This window comes from Charadrius vociferus, unplaced genomic scaffold (assembly GCF_000708025.1).
Source record: "Charadrius vociferus isolate BGI_N301 unplaced genomic scaffold, ASM70802v2 scaffold186, whole genome shotgun sequence".
Taxonomy (NCBI): domain Eukaryota; kingdom Metazoa; phylum Chordata; class Aves; order Charadriiformes; family Charadriidae; genus Charadrius; species Charadrius vociferus.
Window position 1 is genome coordinate 1502759 of NW_009648793.1, and position 18291 is coordinate 1521049.

Below are 18291 nucleotides of genomic sequence, written 5' to 3' on the forward strand. Positions count from 1 at the left end.
AGTAGAAAAGCCACTGTTACCAACAATTTGTGTACTACCTTTCTGAAACTATAAAATATTTTGGTGTATATGATACTTCAGATTTAGCCCAGTACTGAACTCTGCTAATGAGGGTTTCAGGCCTGTCCTCCCCTCGCACAGCACGATGCGAACTAGCATCAGTGAGGAACAGTCAGTGCTGTTCCTCCACTTGTTTGCATTGCTGTCATGGGGAAACTTCTTTTTTTGAACTTGCTGGGTGAAACGGAAATCATTGCAAATTGAGGTATCAGTGCTCAAATTTCACCCGCTGAAGACAATGAACAGCACAGGAGCCCTGTCAGGCACTGGCCCGGCTGCCTCCCACGTTGCCTCCAGAAGCACATGTTTGTGAGCCCCTGTGAAAGCAGTGCTGTCCACTTTCATGGGGTTACTCCTGAGCACAGTGCTTTTTCCTCATGAACCCCATATAGTCAATTCTTGATGCTGCAGTTAAGTTTAGTGAGCTCATGTTTTTCTCATAAGTTTGCTTCTCAACTTCCAAAGTGTCAAACAAAATTTCACTCATTAGTTACTTGAACTTTTAGCTGTTAACTGCTTTTTCTTTATCTTTCTTCCCGTTATATAAACACAACCCAGAAAACATTGCAAGTTTCTTTAAATGTCTATTCCTAATAAATATTTTTGCTAATCACAAAACTAGATTTGTAGACTCTCATATTGCTGAAAACTATGAATAATTCAAATACATCATCCAGACTGCATAGCAACTTGGACCTGTCCCACCCATTTGATGCCTCTGAACAACAGATGAAACACGATTGTCAGAAAATGCTCTCTGGTGACCTACAACATTTAATGTGAGCTGGCAATGAAAATAATTCCTCGTTGTTGGTGACTATATAATTATGAATTCACAATTAAGCTTTATTTCATAGGTACTGATCATTCACAGCCACCGAAGTAAGAAATTGCTCAGAGCTCCCGAAACGCAAGTCACCGATACGTAACTGAGTTACATAACCTCCTTAAAGGTGCATGGTATACATTGGCATCTCTTGGCAATCCTTGCCCATAGTTACAGGAGAGCCACTCCTTTCTGTCACCTAGTAACATTTAAATAGTCAACATCAACTCAGAGTTTCTGAGCTAGAGTTTGATTTGTCAGTGTGTGTGTAATACAGTACTTTCTTAAACATGGTTTAGGCTACAAACACTAAACAGTGTAGTAGTCTGAACCAAGGACAACACGTTGTGGAAGTGTTCGAGCAGAAAAAAAATTGTAGTAGAATATTCTGAACATAAAATGGAAATGGCTGAAGGTAAGATTACAGCTGCAGGCAAATCAGGCCAACTCCTGGAGAAAATATGGCACCTGAACTTGCTAGCAAGAGATGTGCTTCTGAAAAGTGATCTAGATAACGAAGGTATAGCAGAGTATGTGCTGAGACTGATCTCTCTAACAAAAGAGCTGAGCAGATCTCTCAGCCAGCAGCTGGAGAATGTTACAGAAAGTCTTCAAGACACTTGCCACTTATTGAGTGCTCTCCATGACAAGCACAAGGAATTGACTGCAAATCCAGGTAAGTATGGAGGGACTTACCTGTAAACAGAATGGACTGGGTATATTGGATGCTAAGTTTTGCCATGTGATGATGCTGGGGGACCTTACTTTTCATTTGTTAGTATTTCAGTATTTGGTCATTCGATAGAGCAAATGAATTCATATTTCAACAGTTGTATCACAGTGTTTTCAAGTGTATTACATGAGATTCAATATGAGACTCGTAATGAAAAAAAACAAACTAAACAGAATTGCTTCAAAGTTTTTTGTATATTGTACTTTGGTGGGTTTATCTTGGCCAGACACCAGATGCCCACCCAGCAACTTACTTCCCATCCTCAACATGCCAGGGGCAGAAAATAAGATGGGTTGATATAGACAGGGAAATCACTGCTTACTGGGCAAAATAGACTCGACTTAGGAAAAAAAATAATTTAATTTACTGCCATTTGAAATAGATTTGGATAGTGAGAAACAAAGGCAAAAAATCAAACCATCACCTTTGCCCCATCCCTCCTTTTTCCCAGGCTCATCTTTACTCCTCATTCCCAACTCCTCTACCTCCTCCCCGTCCGGAGGAGGGCAGGGGGATGGGCAATGGGGGTGGCAGTCAGCTCACAGCAGCTGCCCTCTGCCGCCCCTTCCTCCTCACATTTTTCCCTGCTCCAGCGTGGGTCTTCCCCGCAGCCCACAGTTCCTGTCAGCAAAACCTGGGCTCTCCATGGGCTGCAGTATACCTTCATAGAATATCTACCTGCTCCGGTGTGTGGGGTCCTCCATGGGCTGCAGAGTGGGTATCTGCTCCACCGTGGTCTTCCATGGTCTGCAAGGCAATCTCTCCGCTCCACGCCTGGGAGCACCTCCTCCCCCTTCTTCTTCTCCGGCCTTGCTGCCTGCAGGGCTGCTTCTCACACTTTTTTTCTTCATTCCTCACTGTCCTCTGGTGTTCTTGCCCTTTTCTTAAATATCTTTTCACAGAGGCTTCGCTGACAGGCTCAAATCAGTCCTGCAGTGGGTCTGTTGTGGAACCGACTGTGTGCGGCCCGGGGCAGCCCCGGCCTCTCCTGATGGCGGCCGCCCTGCAGCCCCCTCGCTGCCAGCGCCTCACTGAGAAAACCCTACATATATATTTAGTCTACAGTCCTCTACAAGTAACAACATAGTTAAAAAGATAACAACAAAAATAAGAGAGAGTTCTGCCATCTTAGTCTACAGGTAAACACAAGAAATTTAATCTCTTGCATTTGTAATGGCGTGGTTATAACAGTGTGACTGTGAGGACCAAATCTGGATTTTTTTCCTGGAAAAAAAAAAAAAGGCAGGATCACTTTGTCACGATGAAACAACTCTCTTTGCTCAGAAACAATATCTTAATAACCAGGCATCAAAGTAGAAAAGAAAACTGATATTTCTGCATTCAGTAATGGTCTAACAGTGTGATGCATAGACAGAGACTCCAGGCAGAAATCTTTAGCTATGCCCACATTTATAAGCCTTTGTTCTACAGGTCTATAAATTGTCCACAATAATAAAAGAACATTTTGTAAAAAAAGGACCTGCTTCCAGGCTCCAAGATCAAGCTAACTTTGCCCTGTTGGCCTCATGGCCTATGTGATTAATTTGTTTCTTTCTTTTAGATGTCCAAGAATTCATTATCATTCTCCTTCCAAGAAGCTGCTATTCCTCTAACACTTTCCCACTAAACAGTCAGCAAAAAGGTTTGAAGACAGTTGCATATAAACTGCTGCTGTATTCCAAAGCCGTGTTATCAAACATCAGAAAAGCACAGAAAGCAAAGTGTTAGAAAAGCGACAGTGGGGGGGGTGAACACAAAAGAAGGCTTATTTCGAGGTTAACCTCGAGGAAACAGAGTGCAAAAAGTGTCTTGTCATGTGACACAGTTGGGTAGTGTAAAGTTACAGGGCCGTGTCAAGCACTGCGGTCTTAGAAAAGTCACATTCACAGTGTATGAAAATGCCATTGTTTCAAATGACCCTGTTGTCTTCAAATTCTATTTTAGGGAAGTTTAAAGACCTGTATGATTTGTTTTGAGTTTTTTTGTTTGGTCTACAAAACCAAAAATTCAGGGAGTAAACAGGTTAATTTTGGCAGTTTTGCCAAAGCTTGAACTTTGCCTTACAGTGAGACTGGGAAGTGGTCTTTTACAACCTCTTATGCAGACAAAGCTGTGGAAGCTATGTTATTTCCAATCCTTTTGTTTTATTTCTCAGCCCTGTTAAACTATTTAGAAGCCCTTCTTCACTATTGTAAAAGTGCCCCTGGAAAAACTTTAGAACAAACTTTTTTTTTAAACTACTAGTGGAAAAAAAAAATATTAAAAATGTGTTTAGGTGGTTTTTTTTTTCCTTTCCCCCCAAAAAAAATCCAATACCAATTCATTTGGGAACTGAGAGTATTGCAAAGGAATTATTTTTAGATAGAGTTCAACAAGAAAAAAACTTTATTCTGAACTGGACTCTTTGTAGTTTTAAATCAATCAGATGCAAATAGAGATGAAAGTGAAAGGCCTATCTAGATCATATAACATCACACATTGATGTGTGATGACATTATTATGCAATAAAATGATTTTCCAACTTGAAAACCTTGAGATATTGATTTACCTTATATGATGCTACTGAAAAAAGTGAACATAAGCCGGTGGTTTCCCGTAAGACTTGTATCAGTCCTTTCTATCGTCCTTCCCTTATGTGTCTTTGTCCATTATAAGCAGAGAGCACACCATACTGTGTTTCATTCTATACAATTTTCGTATTTGTATTAACTTCCACTGGATTTAACCTGCAAAACAAAGCTTTCCAGGATCTCATGCAGCAAACAGAAATAAGCAAGAAATTTTCTGAGAGGTTTGCAATATACCTAACTAATGAAGACACAGTTCCAGTTATAGAGATTGACAGGATAAGGTGAGGGGAGAGCTGAAAGTAATACAACTGAATTCCTTGGAGAGAATATCTGGAAGGATTTCTAAGAAAAGGTATAAGATAAGAAAAATATCATAAATTAAAAGATCATAAAATGAATACGCTAAAGAGAAAAATCTTACATGAATGGCACATAGTGATTGTGTGCTTTTCGTGCAACCTTCTTCACCAAGTCTTTTTAGTTATACGCAAGAGCAATGTCCACCATTCCTATAACTGGACGCTACAAAGTGCTCAACTTCAGTATTATTTATGTGCTGGTGTTTTTGTGTTACCCTCTATTCTCCATAGCAAAAATTCAAAGCTGCTAAGCATGTTTAATATTGAGCCCATGTATAACAGTTTTGTTAGAGAGCCACGCATTAGAATCTTGCAGGATGAAATTTTAGGAAATATATATATAATGAATGTTTAATTGTAAAGCTCTTCCCAAGTTGATTTGACTGTTATTTACCAATTCCATGCTTTAGATTGATTGTCATTAAGAATGATCAATCGAAAGGTGTTCATTAGAGTTACCACAGTAGTACTTTGACAAATACAGAGTTATACCTGGACAAGTACACAAATGTACTTGTCCATATTAAATTCTTCAGAAATTCATTCAAATTGAGTATCAATAAATGCAAAAATACTAAATGGAAACCAGGAAATACATTGTGCTTCATGTATTCAATGGCACTATGGAATTTGGTGGAATTCATTAGGCATGTGTATAAGAGTTTTCACATTTTTTGCTAGCTTTCATAGCAAAATTAAATTGGTTACTTATTTTTTTTTCCTCAGAGTACAATGGAATTATAGATTGTCTGCAGAAAGTGAAGGATTATTTGATAAATACAGTCTCACACCTTCAAGAGGCAGAAAGTAAACTCTATGCCCCTAGCTGCAGACAAGATGATGATTCTCAGATCCAGACTGCTCAAAATACTTCTAGAGAAACAGATATGTGTTGTTCTGAAGGAGAATCAACAGAGTCTGTGCAAGCATCTTCTAGTCCCAGACAGCAATCCCAAAGAACTCCTTCCCTGAACAAGGTGGAAAGTCAGACTGTTAATCAAATCCGTCCAACTGAAACTAAAACTGTGGAAAAAGACATTATTGCATCATTAGCTGAAAAAGTATCTGCTCGAGAACAAGACATTAGCAAAGAGTCTCCAATAAAAAAGGAAGGTGGTGAACACAGACTACTAATGAACTCTGTTACACAGAACAAAGATTGCAATGGGAAAGATAAACCTCATGTAGGTAGCTCTGTTACTGAAAAGTCTCCAGAACTGTCTTTTCAAGATGCTCTTACGAGCAGTGGTGAAGACATTCTCTCTGGAACATTGAAAGACACTTATGACAGAACTGTCATGAACCTTTTTGAACAGGAAAAAAAGGCAGTAGTCAAAGAATCTTCAAAAGGGGTACAAAGTGAAGAACATAGACTGGCAGAGCAAATGGAAGACAGTGAAATGGAAACAAATCATGAGATTTGTAGGAATGACCTAATTACCTTCCCATCTTCAGCACAAACATGTGATCTTACTGCTGTAAATCCTTCTATGAATGACTCAGAAGAAGTGCAAAAGTCTAGGCACTGGATAAACAAAGAGTAAGTGCACATTCTTTTTCGGAACAGATGTACATAAATATTGCTCATTAGCACACATATAAACATCTGTGGGCTCAGAAATTCAATATTGTACAGCTGCTGGTCATGCACATAACAGCAGTTTGCAACTTAAGAATGCACAATGAAGATCTTCCATTTGGTCTAAAGTAAACTGTAACTTTCTATTTGATTGCTTAATAAATTTTTTTTATGCCAGAGAGGGAATGAGCCACAGGCAGTAAAGTCATTAATTCCCAAATTGTTGGAAACCAGTAGGTAAGGACATAATTTGCTTTTATATTAATTTGTAAGCTGTTCTGAAACAAGCTAAATGTAAAAATTTTCATGCTTTTCCAATTTATTCATAAAGATATATTTTTATGAATGATCTGCTTATGCTACAATGTAGCACATCATTGTAGTAAAGTATTTAATTAAAAATACAAGACAACCCCCATCAAAGACATAAAGAAAAATATTTTATATTTTTTTTCTCCAGATTTCTAGTGGAGGAGAATGGTAAGAATGAATGTGAAGTAGCTTGTTTTATTAAAGCCCCTGCAACTGCTCTGGAGAATCTGAAGTGTAAGATAGTCAATGACTCTAGTTCCTTGGTGGTGGATGATTCTGAGGAGCTGGTCAGCAATGTCATCAGTATTGAATGCTCTGATTATGAAAAAGCAATCCCTTTCCCTATCAACATTGCAATCCCATTTACTTCATGCTTCAGAGGAAATTACCGAGAGATTATGGTGAAGGTGACTGACGTGAACTTTCAATCAGACTACTTAACTCCTATTTCTTTGGAGGGATACCATGGAAAACATAAGGTTGGTAACCTCTCATCTAAGCATTGTAAAAACATTACTCCAGGGTCCCAGTTAAGTCTCTGTGGAGTTATACAAGTAAAGATGTCATTATTAAGCTGTATTGCCCACCAGGTGGGGTTAAATTGAACTTTTCTTCCTACTTTTTCAGAACTAATTCTATTTGAAACCTAGTATTTAACAATGTCCTTTTTTCACTCTTAACATTAAGGCAAGTGCTTGATCCCAGTATACTAATAATTGAGTAATGGTTCATGATTTTTGTAAATAAGTGTAATACGTTGCATTATTTGATAAAAGTAAGAACTTAAAAGAAATTATTTTGCATTCAGATCACAGAGAAGTAACAAAATTCTGTGTGTACGAGTCCAAACTCCATCTCAAAGAAACACAGGATACTTCTTTTTTTCAACTGCAGAATTGTATTGGGCCAGATTCACCACCCAGTTTACGAGCTTATTTCTTTTCACCCCAATCATACACTGGAATATTAATGGCAGCACATGAGGACAAGAGATCACCAGATAACTGGGCATCCAGGTGGCAATAATATTTAATTTATTTTCATTTCACACTTTGCTCTATAAATAATGTTGCCTTCTCAAAATGCTAATCCACTGTGGAACACAGCTTCCTTTCCCTCTGATGTGCTCTAACCTCACATTCTCTTTATGCAGGAAAACTTTGCAGAAGTGGAAATTTTTCAGCTGGGTATTTTTTCTGTGTTGTCATGCTTAAAGAAAGAAACATTTACTGTTCCAAAGGTAGGACTTTCACAAAAGCTGAACGTGGATTCTAGAATCTCTTTCTATTACCCTCCAGAAACATTCAGTTCTCCAGCACCCATGCAGTTAAAGGTGAGCTTGAAATGCATAATACTTGTCCCATAAGTCTGTTATCTGATCCGTTCTGAAGCAAGGATGCCAATAATGCTAAAGGGCAACCTGATCCATTATTAGAAAAAGTAGAAAGTGGTTGCAGCTCCACATCCTGTGTACACAGCAAATGGTTTCCTGTCAACTTTGTTAAAGCCACATAATACTGTCAGTATTCAATGATATCTCTAGCTAAAAAGAATCATCTACCTTTGTTTGATATACTTCAGAAAATATAGTTGTTTTCAACAATGACATAAGCATCAACTCCAGACTTTAACTGCTTGGCCCAGCATTTAATTTAATGGAACAATTTTTCTCACCTGACCTTCATCGTTTGTACCAGGCAGTGCAACAGAAGGTTTTGTCACCTCTGAGTCTTAGGCTGAGAATAATCTCAAAATTTGCTTCCATTACAATGTGTTTCTCCCTTCCCTCATAAAAACATTGATTCGGAGGTGCAGACGAGATAAAACTTACAGTGAAAAAAATATGAGTTTTGAAAAATCTTAGAAAATTATCAAACTCCAAGGGACCTCAGAAGTTTCAAAACTTGAACTCAAAGCAGGAACAAAACAATCCAAATATTTTAGTCAGTAAAGGTTCCAGTTTTTGATGACTTTCAAGCACTTGATTGTGCATTGTATAAAGTGCTGATACGTTGATAGGGTGGTTTCTGGGTTATAGAGAGGAGCCTAAGCTTCTGTGATAGTGTAATCAAACTCCAAAAGATAAATCAATTTGTAAAAAAACAGGCATGTCAGAGAAGATTTATTCATTTGCAAATTAATTGTACAATTGCTTTCCATATTTAGGTTCAGCCAATTGAACCATCATTGGTTTCCACCTTGAAAACAAGACATGATACGTACCACTCAGTGGTATCTACTAGCGCACTGATTTATGTCCAGCATCCTTCAGCCCAACCGTTTAACAGCTCAGTCACTATTACTCTACCCTGTCCTCCAAACCCAGAAAAAAAAAGGCAAGGAGGTGAGACAGAACATGCAAGAGCCATTAGTGCTACAGTAAAGAGGGTTGCTATGGCATACCATTCTCGGTAAGAACAACTTCACTACAAATTCAGCGTTTTCAAAACATGAAAATGAATTAATTTTTACGGTTGCCGGTTAATAATTTTTTTGTATTAAAAATGTGTTAGTTCCTTAATAGAGTCTGCTATACTTAGAAACACTGCTAGAAACACTAGATGCCCACAATTCTTATGCTATAGCTTCACCAGGAAAATTCATACAGCATTTGATGTATAATCTTTAAATATGCTGACCACTGCTAACCACTATATTCTAACAGCAGACAGGATCAAAAATGAGTGGGTTTTTTTCAGCAAGAAACATTCAGCCATTTTCACCAAAGCCAAACAAACATTCAACATAGAGAATAACCATGTTGCAAAGCTGCTGTGACCATTATTTTACCAGCCAGTGGCTTGTTTACCCCGGCCTTTGAATGTTCTGATCTCTACTTCTACACATTCCAGTGGCTATCTGAGTCAAAATTTATGACACACCAGTTGGGAGTAGGTCAGTTTTGTGGTAACTGCTGCACTAGACATAGGCCCAGGTTTTTCCAAAGCACTCACTACAAAATTTCTAAAACTTACACCTTTTGGAATGTCTTAAAAAAGCACTAAAACATGGAGACTCCTAAAAAAAATCTCTACATTTCAGTTGTTAACTGGTAGTTCGATAAAATTTATCCATCATGTTAATGAGGATATGGATAAAACTTTTTGGTGAAAAACAGGCCAAAGCTGACCACATCTATTTTGACAGTCAGCAAAATAGATGGTGTTTTTACTGTCTCATGCAGGAAAAAAAACAATCTGAACTTACCATATGATTGTTGTCCTTCCAGTTCTGTAACCATGGGCAACTCCAGATTCCGAAAGGCTTCCTGGGATTTCTTGGTAGGGTCTAGCCCGGGACAAGAGTCAGCTTTGAAGTACTTCTACTTTAGATCATTAAAGAGTTAGCTTATTGCTACTGTACTAAACATTATCTTTTTCAAAATTCATCTACATACCAAGTTTATGATTATCTTGAAAATAAGCAAGGTACAGATGGAGAAGGCAGACAATGGTCTAGCTTTCAATTTCTGAAAAACTCAGATTATGTTTTAAAGAGCTTACACTCACACTAGTCTCTTAGACTATACGTCCATCTTCATCACAAACTTCAGATTTGGGAAAGGTGCCCATATCAGTTTATAGGGGATTCAAATTTCATTTCCTGTACCAGAAGCATTTCATTGCGTGGCAGTACCCTCATGGCATCTCTCTGTTCTTAATACCAGTCTAAATGGCACTTTAGATTCTCAGTCAAAGCACATCCATGAAAAGACCACGGCTTGATTGCTTATTTCTATGCAAATTCCTTATAAAATGATGCCAACATTTTCCTGTATTTGCATGTAGGCTGAGTCTGTATGCTGGAGAAAAGCTTAGGCTGTCCTGTCTGGAGTATTTTCCTTTTTTGGATTGTACGTAGGGTGTGCATTTGAGGTCAATAGGTTATTCACATCCAGTTTTAAAAAACTGATAAGGAGAGGTGTGTGTGAGAGTTATGGGATTTTGTAAAAAAACCCTCATGTTTCATTCTTTAGGATAAATTAGCCAGAGCATGCCATGTTACGGTTGCTTGATTCTGAGTGTGATATCAACATAATCACCTGATTTGAAGAGAAGCTACTTTTATTTTCTCTGTTGAAAGGAATAATATATAGCAGTCATGTCTTATTTTCTAAATTCCTTTGTGGTTATTCAGTAATATTTGCCTCTGGAAGACAAGGTGGATTGTGCTTTTTTTTTTTTTTCCAGATATCTACTTCTAGAGAATCTAAATCTTGATGAGTGACTCAAAAGCAATCCATAATAATTACTGTGCATAGATTAAACTTAGATTCATTTAGATAGAAACCTTTCTTTTTCCTTTTTTTTTTTTCTTTTTCTGGAGAATTGGGAAAAAAAAAATAAATCTCCTAACAATTATATCACTCGTTCTCTGGAGTACAATTCCAGATGCAGATTTTCAGCAAGGTGGGAAAAACACATGTAGTCATGAAGGAAAGCAGAAGGGAAAGCAGAGCTACAAATAAAAGCTTACTCTGTCTGCAGCATCTATTTTTCATTATATTTTTTCCTATAATTCCTTGGTTTTCCAGGGCCATGAGTGCTTCTGTAAGAAAAAATGGGGAGAATATCAGTGATACTTTGAAATTATTAGGTCACAGAAACAAAGAAGAGGGGTGGAAGGTGTTTGATGATGTTATTATCCAGAATGCACGGAATGGGCTTGTATCATTTGACCTAAATGAGCATTTAGAAAGGTAATGTATGAATAATTTAATAAAAATTTATTTACTAAAATATTTACTTCCAAGTATATGGATCAATGGAAATTAGTCGAGTTAAGAAATTATCCACTGTTAAATATTAACTTGCCCACATCTCTTTATTCCACTTTGTAGTATAAGATCATTTAGATTTGTTAGTCATAATTACAGATAATATAAATTTGTTTAAGTATATTTTTTTCATCTATAGACTGTACACGGTGTAATATATACAAAACTTGAAACAGGAAATGCAGATATTAATCTTAATTTGAAAATGTGATTTAGGTCTTTAACTACAAAACCATAATATTTTTTGGAATTTCTTATTAAGAAATATTATCTTACTTTCATCTAAAATACATATGCATTTAAATTCATAGATACAGAGTCAATATACTCTACAATATAGAAGCAGGCAAATTTCCACCCTTTCACATGTTGGAAACCAGAATGAAAAGGAGGTAGCAAAAGGTCTGTTGGAGACTGAGCCCTGTATTATTTTGTGTAATAAATTGTTAGCAGTTGATAAAATGATTTAAGATAGAGCTATTTATTGTCTTGTCTCTTTTTTTTTTTTTTTTTTTTTTTTTTTTTAAATACAGCTTTGTGGTCATTCGCCTTTCATTCCTCTTGGAAAACACATATATCCTCCTCTTTGCCCAGGCTCTGGAAGAAGCTCTTTGTAGCGTAATGGCTAATGTGATACTGTATCGGAAAAGAGAAAACCCACATAAAATAGTAGTTTTGCTATCTGCATCCAAAGAATTGACCTGGGAACTTCAAAAGCTCCATGAGGAAGGCTATTCTGGTCCCCCAGAACCTACGCAGCAGTTCCCATTAAGAGAAGGAGAGCAGATTCATTTTAGATTTAGAGGCAATATTTTTGCTTCAGGTAAGGTAATTAATTCATGCATCTGGATGAACAGTATCAATCACCTCTGCTGTTCAGAGATATGGTATGTGAACATTAGTGGACTGTGGCTAGTCACAGCACATTTAGTTATTTCAGTGTTTTATTTCTTGTAAATGATTGGTCTGTGAACTACATGGGAAACTACTGTAACTGAAAAATAAAATGTACTAGTTGAACAAGATCCTGCGCAGCCTGGTCTAGGTGACTCTGCCTTGAGCAAGGGGGTTGGACAAGACGATCTTCAGAGATCTCTTCCAGCATCGGCCATTCTGGGAAACCAGGTCTCTCACCAACAACTAGTATTTTATCTTTTCAAAAGGGCAGGATTCCGTCAATGGCTTTTTAATATAAAGAACATTCAATAGGAATTAAACAGATTCCAAACAAAAAGAAACAGTCTGCTATTTTGTCTGTGTAAATTTCCTTAAAGTGGGCAAGATTAAACACTGAAACCAGGGCAAAGTGTTGCTTTTCGTGAGCAGCACGATGAATTGAGGTGATGAGAGAGAGCTGTTACGCTGTTTCCATTAGCAGCCTCAAAAATTCCATGCAGTGACTGCCACCATTCAGACATTTGCTTAATAGGAGAAGAGACAAGAAGCCTCAGAAAAATTTTCACCCCAAATTACATATAGTCTCTTCTGTCAGTTTTGGAAAGAACATACAAATACACATTTGGCCCTCTGAACATTTTGTACATAAACTCTCCCATTGAAAACTCCATTTACCCTAAATGGATTATTCTTCAAAATGGGAAGTCTCCAGCCCCCAAGGAATGCCTGCGTATCCATGCAAAGGATAGTGTTAGAGATGTATCAATTAAAATAGAATTAGAAATCCTAAAAATGCACTTACCTCTCTACTTCCATTCATTTTGTTGTTACAGACAGACAGATATCCATCCTGAATAAGTAGAAAGCATATACTTTGAATTCGATTCACAAAACTGTTTTATTTTTATTTCTCTCTATGTTACGTACTTTGTCCCCTTCTGTGTTCCTTACTTTTCAACTTGTAGAAAAGCCTTCACCACTTACCCCTTATGTCATCAATTCACGGGCTAAGACAGCTAACTACAAAGACATTTCAACTACTGCAGCAGGCTGGCAGGAATATTTGAACCTCAGATGTTCAATAAAAAGTTACAAAAATGATAAAGAGCAACCAAATGTTATGTGATTAGCTCTATTTGATTCACCCTAATGAATTATTTTAGCTGCTACACCTCTAAATACAGTGTAAAAAATAATATTTTTTTTTGTATGGACTGCAGAGAACGGAAAAGATTTTGGAAAAGTCTACAAGCTGATTTTTCATTCACAAAGAAAACCCAGGCTGGAGCTCCAAATTAAAGAAGTGGATGAATTTGGTAACCACAGTTCACCTCACTACAAAGGAACAGCAGTGTTCTATAAAATTACCAGAGAGATGATAACCAAGAAATGGGAACAATCCTTGCCATATGGTGAATATGAACACCAGTCTCCACTGTGTAAATTAGCACTAACATTACCAAAGGTGGGTTTCTCACTTCATAACATTAGAAATCTTTCCTTTTTTCCTTTACCACGTATTTGTTAGGCAAAAGGATCTTGGTATGATTTTTGCTTTACAGATACACACAGGAGTCACTGATAGAAAAGTTCTGATCCATCAGCAATGTACAAACACCTTCAGAATTTCTCTTAGCAGGTGGGAGGGACCTTCATCCAAGCATGAGCTTTGAAAAAAATGCTTAGCAGAAGTTTTTCACCCATTTGCTCTCCCCAAAAGGTATGGCCCGGAGAATGTATTATTTAAGTTTCAGTTATATACTTCTTGCATCCTTGTCTTGGGAGTGCAGAATTGCAAATCGTAGGAGCATTAAATGGTTCATGTAACCTATCTTTCTCCTGTCACCTGATTCTGCTATTATGCCTGATAATCCTCTGCAATACAGTCACGTGGGGCAATTATCTCCATCTCCAGTCAAAGCTATTGCTACATAAATTAATCTTTAATATACCTGCAATGAAATCTTATTGTAATCTTTTCAGAGAGCCTAGGTATCAGCACCCTATATTGTACAAAATGCTGACGCTGGACTACTGCTACCAAATTTGCGTACATTTTAATATCAAAATATGTACAGTAACACTTGGTATAAATCTCTGGTGACAAGCAGTAGGATCTCTCTCTTTTTGAATTTAATTGAATTCACTCTTCCTTAAGCTATCACCTGCAAATACATCTTTTATTTCATTAACATACTTCTTGATTTCTTTCTCATCTTCACTCTCTCAAGTAAAAATTAAGAACAGTTAGCTGCAAAAGATTTTAAGAGGAGATCTCTTTTAGTGACCAACTCCGTACAAAATGTAGATTTTCTTTTGAGAATCACATGCTTTCAAGCACTTTGCTTTTTCCACAGGGCTAGCATTCCATGTGCAGTATTCACAGAGAGGTAAACACAAACTCTTGAGGTCCAGTGAGATGCTTAAAAAAAATTAAAAAATCTGAGGCACACTGTAGGCATCAGTTAGCTTTCTTCCATCCACCTGCCTAGCTTCCATCCTGTTGTTACACTTTGTTTAATCTTACTGTGTAATAAGAATAAGATTTAAGGGATTCAACTGCATTTGTATTAAACCACAAAGGTAGTATGTCTTAGATTTGGGTTGGCATATATGCTCTACTGCTATACATATTAGTCCCTAAATGTTCTATTCGGACTTTTCAAAACAAATATTTCTGACTACCCTTTTTCTCCTAGTAGGAGAATTTAAGGCCACATTTGCTCTTTCCCAGTGTGGCTGAGATCTTGAAGTCTGGTCAGTCTGTGTAAGTGTGTGACAATATATAACATATGTGGGTACAGAGTAGCACCGCCTGCTCATGTAAATGGAAAGAAACAGAGGAACCATATAACATGATCATTGCTGGTAAATTAGAGATTAGAAATGAAATCAAACCTCAGGAATGGTGATAGCCTTTGGAAATAGTTTCTCTACATCTATTTTTTGAGTAGTGGCTCTACTTTCAACTGAAAAGCTCAAGCACAGAGGGCCCAAGTTTGATGCATAAAAAGTCTGCTTAAAGAGTTATATTACTTCAGAAAAACACTGTTGCAGAATCTTGCAAATAATTTTTCTTTTGCTTCTTGTAAATATATTTAAAGAGGTGCATTTCAAAGAGTCAGAATCTTCATTAAATGCAAATATTAGGCCAAAAAAAGCAATCAAAATGTTTGAAAACATTTGCATATTGATAACTTTTTCATTACAAGATTTGTATGTTCTTTTACACAGAATGAAATACCAATCTATAGAATGAAGAACAGCATCAAAATAATGCCTTCCTTTGTGTTTCAAGTCATCATAGTACACAAAATATTATACTTTGCTGTAGTTGGTGAACGCTCCTACTTTTTGACCTATCTTCCGTCCATTCAGCGTAATAATTTAGAACTGATAGTGCCTGAAGTCAGGGTTGGGTTTTTTTATATTTTTTAATAAAGAAGAAATACTCCTTAATAATTTAGCTAATTCAGTTATCAACTTTTTGAAGAATTTTAAAACTTCAATGAAGCTGATTATTTGACTTTAGTGAATAATTAGTAAATGAAATACAACATACCTTACTATTGGTATATAAATTCACAAGGCAAATGGGAATTCCACCAACACCACTATCTAGTGGTATGTAATATTCATTAACACAAAGTTATAATGTTGTTTACTCTTTTGTTCTTCACACCTTCTTCCAGCCAAGTAAATATTGAATTCCATACTGAACAAACTCACAGAAATTTCAAGAATAAAAAATATTCTCTATTGGTTTGTTTGATGGCTGAAAATAGGGAAAAAAAAAAAAAAGAGGAGAAAAAAGCAGTCAGTTTTCTTAAGGGAAGATGATTACTAGTATAATCCCACACAGATCCATGCTAACTTATTAATCAGAAACTTTTGAATAATTAAGTGAAAAGTCTGATGACAGTACAAAATATTCAAAGTACTAAAGTCGTCTGTGAAAAATCACAAATATGATGATACTGAGCAGCTAGAAAATAAACTAGATCATTTAGATGTCAGTAAGTGTTTTGTTGGGGTGGAAGTACATATCTAATTTTATACTGCTAGACTCTAAATTATCTATTACCCTTAAAAAAAAAAAAAGCCTTTGGTCATTTTGCTCTCTGAAAACTTCCAGAGCATTCAGCGGCAAATAAAAAGGTAAGCAGAATGTTCTAAATTATTAGAGAACAAATGCCAGAGCAATGAAAAGGAAATTCTAATTACTTACCATATCTCATATGGTTAAAATTACTAACAGTTATGAAAGCACTGATAGTAAAATTTAACATAAGAACTTTTGTCCTGTTTTTACTATCCATGATCTGATCAACATATTTGAATCAGATATATCTTCACATTTACGTGGGCTGTCTAATGAATAAAAGAAATAGAAGGAAATAGTTAAAATTGGTTGAGAAAAAAACAGTTTGGGAGAAATTTAATGCACTAATTATACAAACAACTACACCAGCCATCTGTCAAATACAACTGCTATTTACCATTTCATTAAAGTACAAGTCTTGCGTTAATGCTCATATAATATGAACCAAGACTGGCACTGTCCATAATTAGTCTTATGCTGATGCTGTTAATATGTATTACCAAAGCACCTAGAACTATCTGATCACATTTGTGTGCGTAGACATACACTGAAGCAATGATCCTTCGGTTTTGTTAGTTTCTATCACGTGTATACTCTCACAGTACAGCAGTTATGCTGCCACAGATCTCGTAAGCATATCAAAGCGTAACAGTGTTCGTATCTGACCTATGGATAATGGTGGTTGTTTATTGTATTGCTCCCACTAACACAGCTGCATAAAGAATTCCAGTTGTCACAGTAAGGCTTTCATGTCTTAATTGTGAACTAGTCAACTCTAAGTTGTAGCATCGTTGATGGACTTCTCACTTACTACCAGTATGCTACGGAAGCCTTTCATGGGTTGGGAATAAAATACCCAAAACAGCAGTAAACACAGCAAAACCAGCAAAGGCTATTTACATTTCTACTTCTTTGTTGAGTTAATAAATATCTTAAGTTTAGTAAAACCATGTAAACAGATTAGTTTTAATACACATGAAATCACAAACACTCAGTGTTGCCAATAACAATAGAAATTTTCTCAGAAAATGAAATTAAGTTTTGTCTTTTTCTCCCCCCCCAATGATAAAATTGGAACCATCCACAATGCACAATGGCTGGTTTCGGTTGTGACAAAGATAGATGGAATCTTTTTAAGGCAACCATTCTAACTATATTTTCACTCTTTTCTGTAAAATTCCCACCTAAATTTCTCTTGAATTGAAGAGAACAGACAGTAAATGTATAGATTACAAGCCATTTTTATATGTATGTGCCTACTCTCTTACAAATATATTTCCGACAGTGGTGAAAGCTGTGGTGGTTTCCTTTGTATGCAACCATTCACATCAGTTTTTAGTTTAAACATGCTACACTTGTACAGAAGTAAGCTGTTCTTCACTAACAATTCCTATTTATGGGGCTTTCATTTCCTCAGTGTTAGAAAACACTAGCTGGTCAAACCTGTTATTTTCAGCAGAAGTTAAACACAGTGGATTAGGTTCTGATGTCAAGTATGCGTCTGCATATCAGTAATATTTCTACTGATTTCAAAGCAGTTGTATTTATGTGAGACTGGGCTAAAGAGTTTAAAAGGTTAATTTCTCCTTTTCTGTCTGTCCTGTTTGATATGCTACTAGAGTCTGGTCGTGTCTGAGAGGTCTATTTGCCAGAGCCCTTCAGTATTACTGGCTGAAATCAGAATGCTTTGCAAAAAGAGATGGTTGTAATACACACAAGCATTATCAAATTACTATTCTGCTGAAGTTTTATGTCTAATGACTGTCTAACAGCAAAATAGCATGTGATCCTCTGCCTCAGAAAGGCAGTTGCTTAGCTAATTGAAGGGCCTTCCAGACTAGAAAACTGCTTTGACCGCTAAGGGTATTTTACTTACGCTGTCAACCAGAACAGTGGGACCACACGCCAGTGCAGCTGAACCGTGGGTGAATTTAGCGCTTCACCACAGATATTTAATCTTTAAAGGCAGATTTAATGTTTTAGATCTAATGCATTGTATATTATTACACTATTTCTAGACAATACTTATTTTCAATTCTTATCATTTTTCTACTATTTTAACATTAAGTAGCATAG

The 18291-nt window shown here is 36.6% G+C and overlaps 1 protein-coding gene across 1 annotated transcript in view; it reads left to right on the top strand.

Annotated features, from left to right (window-relative positions):
- Nucleotides 1–1285: 1285 nt before the first annotated feature.
- DTHD1 (death domain containing 1) overlaps nucleotides 1286–18291 on the top strand; it is a 20320-nt gene continuing 3314 nt past the window's right edge. Inside the window, exons 1-8 of the mRNA XM_009886821.1 lie at nucleotides 1286–1562; nucleotides 5275–6088; nucleotides 6588–6918; nucleotides 7593–7772; nucleotides 8606–8850; nucleotides 10974–11138; nucleotides 11750–12039; nucleotides 13334–13578. Of these exons, the coding sequence (XP_009885123.1) occupies nucleotides 1286–1562; nucleotides 5275–6088; nucleotides 6588–6918; nucleotides 7593–7772; nucleotides 8606–8850; nucleotides 10974–11138; nucleotides 11750–12039; nucleotides 13334–13578 (2547 nt within the window). The remainder of the gene's footprint in view (nucleotides 1563–5274; nucleotides 6089–6587; nucleotides 6919–7592; nucleotides 7773–8605; nucleotides 8851–10973; nucleotides 11139–11749; nucleotides 12040–13333; nucleotides 13579–18291) is intronic.